The sequence below is a fragment of the Fukomys damarensis genome, unplaced genomic scaffold (assembly GCF_012274545.1).
Source record: "Fukomys damarensis isolate Sample0158 unplaced genomic scaffold, DMR_v1.0_HiC HiC_scaffold_7, whole genome shotgun sequence".
NCBI lineage: Eukaryota > Metazoa > Chordata > Mammalia > Rodentia > Bathyergidae > Fukomys > Fukomys damarensis.
The window spans coordinates 19632331-19635501 of NW_022900919.1; the positions used below are offsets into that span (position 1 = coordinate 19632331).

The 3171-nt window shown below is 48.0% G+C and overlaps 1 protein-coding gene across 1 annotated transcript in view; it reads left to right on the plus strand.

The window, feature by feature from the left end:
- LOC104860078 (tubulin polyglutamylase TTLL13P-like) overlaps positions 1-3171 on the plus strand; it is a 13473-nt gene that overhangs the window by 7807 nt on the left and 2495 nt on the right. Inside the window, 4 exon segments of the mRNA XM_033761090.1 lie at positions 98-183; positions 471-702; positions 1075-1259; positions 2577-2762. Of these exon segments, the coding sequence (XP_033616981.1) occupies positions 98-183; positions 471-702; positions 1075-1259; positions 2577-2762 (689 nt within the window).

Genomic DNA, 3171 nt, shown 5'->3' on the forward strand with positions numbered 1-3171 from the left:
AAAAAAAAAAAAAAAAAAAAAAAAAAAAAAAGCAATGAGGGCTGAAAGGGAGGGTGGCGTGATAGCCACCTGAATGCACTGGAGTCTTGCTTTGCAGGAGAATGTCTGCATGCACCTCACCAACTATGCTATCAACAAACACAACGAGAATTTTGTCCGGGATGATGCCATAGGCAGTAAGAGGTACTACCTATCTCTCTTCTCCTGCTTCCTCTGCTGCCTCAGGTGCTCATGAAATCCCAGCCAACCTTTGGGAGGCTGACTGCCCTGGAACACTGTGTCTTTATAGAGCGAGGTCTTTGTCTGAGCTTGGAGTGCAGCTCCCAGCCCCACCCTAACATCTAATCCCTGCTCCCATCTGCTAGCAGCCCTTTAAACCAGAGAATGAGAGTTAGCACCAGGGAGCCTCCACCCTGGCCAGCCCCTGCTGGCATAGAAACAGGTCTTCCCCTGAGTCCTGGGCCTCACAGGAAGCTGTCAACACTCAACGCCTGGCTTCGAGAACATGGCTATGACCCCCGAGAGCTGTGGGGAGACATCGAGGGCATCATCATCAAAACCATCATCTCAGCTCACTCTGTTCTGCGTCACAACTACCGAACGTGTTTTCCCCAATACCTGAGTGGAGGTACATGTGCCTGTTTTGAGATCCTTGGTTTTGACATCCTGCTGGACCACAAGCTGAAGCCCTGGCTGCTGGAGGTGAGGTTTCTCTCCTGGACTCTGCAGGACCAAGGTCCAGAGGCTTCCCCGAATGGTATGCCTGGGGCAGGCCCACACACAGTGGGAAAGCAGTAGGTGGGGGACATGGAAGCCCTGGGGTGGGCAGGAACCAGCCAAAGGCATAGGATGTCTCTGGCATCCACCATAGAGTCAGGTTTGGGGTCCCTGGTCCCACTGGCATTTCCCTTGCCTTGAGGAGAGTAGATCCATAGTTGGGCTGTCGGATCTTCCAGCCTCTTCAGCAGAGGCCACATGGGAGATGTCTCTCCTAGACGCCCCCATTAGGCCTGCAAGAGACCACTGCCTGCTCAGCGGGGTGTGGAGGGGAGCAATGGTGGTGACTCTGTGCAGGTGAACCACTCCCCGAGCTTCACCACAGACTCCCGCCTCGATAGAGAGGTGAAGGATGCACTGCTCTGTGATGCCATGACCCTCGTCAACCTCCGGGGCTGTGACAAAAGGAAGGTGATGGAAGAGGACAAGCAGCGAGTTAAGGAGCGGCTTTTGCTGTGCCACCAGCAGCCACGAGAAGCCAGGTGTGCCAGGTGTCTGACGTGTGTTTAGTTGTGTAACGTGTCTTCTTTGTTATTACTTTTTGAAGAGTAAAAGTCCTTTGGAAGGAAAGTCTACCTGAGACTAGTTATTAAGAACATGTTTTGCATAGATATTACATTTATGTTTGCTTGGACAATACATGAAATATCACAGACATTAAATTCAAAATCCAAATGATAACAGTGAATGGTCTGTCTCCCACCTGTCTCCAACTACCTAATTGTCCTCTGGGGAGCCAATCAAAAGTTGTACTGTAATATGTACATATATATTCATAAGCATCTAAGCCACAAACATATGTGTATTTATACATATGTATATATGTCTATATACATATACATATGTTTACCCAGACAGTTGCATAATTCCACAGTCTACCCTGAACAACAATGTAATTTTTTTTTGTACAGGGGATCAAACTTGGGACCTTGCGCTTGTGAGGCAGGTGGTGGAACCACTGAGCTAAATCCCTGGCCCAGCTACCCTGAATTAATAGTGAGACCCTGTCTCAGAAAACAACAATAACAACATGGATTGCAAACATGGTAGTTGGTTATTGACACTAAAATTATAATTTGTTAATGATACATAAAAATTAAGCTTGAGTAGCCTTGGGTTACTCCTGTAGTGACATTGTTTTTTACACTTGCATTCCAGTATGCAGGACAGTGTGTATTTGACTCCTCATGACAGCTTTAGGGCCTGGCACACAGCAGGCACTCAAATGCTTGTGGGATGAATGTCAGTGAAGGATAACAGTAAACACCCTGAGTGTTCCCACAGACTACACTGTGCTCCTGTGAATGTCTTTCAATGGGGAAAAATGCCTGGGAACTACTGAACTAAAGAAACAAAATAAGCTAGGTGTAGTGGTGCATGCCTTTAATCAAACACTCTGAGAGACTGAGGCAGGCGGATCACAAGTTCAAGGCCAGCCTGGGCAATTTAGTGAGACCCTATTCCCCCACCCCACCCTGCCAAAGGCCTGGTGATATAGCTCAGTGCTTCCTGGGTTCAATCCCCAGTACTACAGAAGGAAGGAAGGAAAGAAAACCTAAAACCTTATGGTAATTTGAAGTGCTGGCTTACAAGTGGACCCCTCTGCACTTAGGATGAGAATCAAATGTCTGAAACCAGGCCTGCTTTTCATGGTACACGCATGGTGGGGCTGGGCAAACATGGGCTCGGCAGTTTTCCCCAAGGAGATGGAGCAGATAACAAGTTTTCTCATTTAGACTTCCTTTTCCCTACTGAACATTCTCACAGCCCTCTGACTCCCCTGAGCTCACTTTCCACAGGCGAGAACAGATAGAGACATCCCATGCGGCCATGCTGGACCAAGAAAAATACGAGGATTCCCACCTTGGGGGATACCGGCGGATCTACCCGGGGCCTGACATGGAGAAGTATGCACCCTTCTTCAAGCACAACGGCTCTCTCTTCCAAGAGACTGCTGCCTCCAAGGCCAGAGAGGAGTGTGCCAGGTACCTTGCCCTCCACTTTCCTTTGTATATATTGGTAAAGAGAAAATCCTGAAGCTGAACTGCTCCCTAGTGGAGGGGTGGGAAGAAGCCAGACACACAAGGAAAGAGGAACACGTGGGGTGGAGTGGCACACGTCTGTAATCCCAGCACTCAGGAGGCTGAGGTAGGAGGATTGCTATGAGTCCAAGGTTAGCCTTGGCTACACAGTAAGAACCTGTTTTTAAAAAAAAGGAAAGAGGGGGGCTGGGGATTTAGCTCAGTGGTTCTGCTGCCTGCCTCAAAGCACTAGGACCTGAGTTTGATCTCTGGTACCAAAAAAAGGAAAGAGGAATGGAGCTAAAATTCTTGTTTGTTGTTGTTAAAGCAAAACATTTATTGGTACATTTTGGATTTAGATATATATATATAT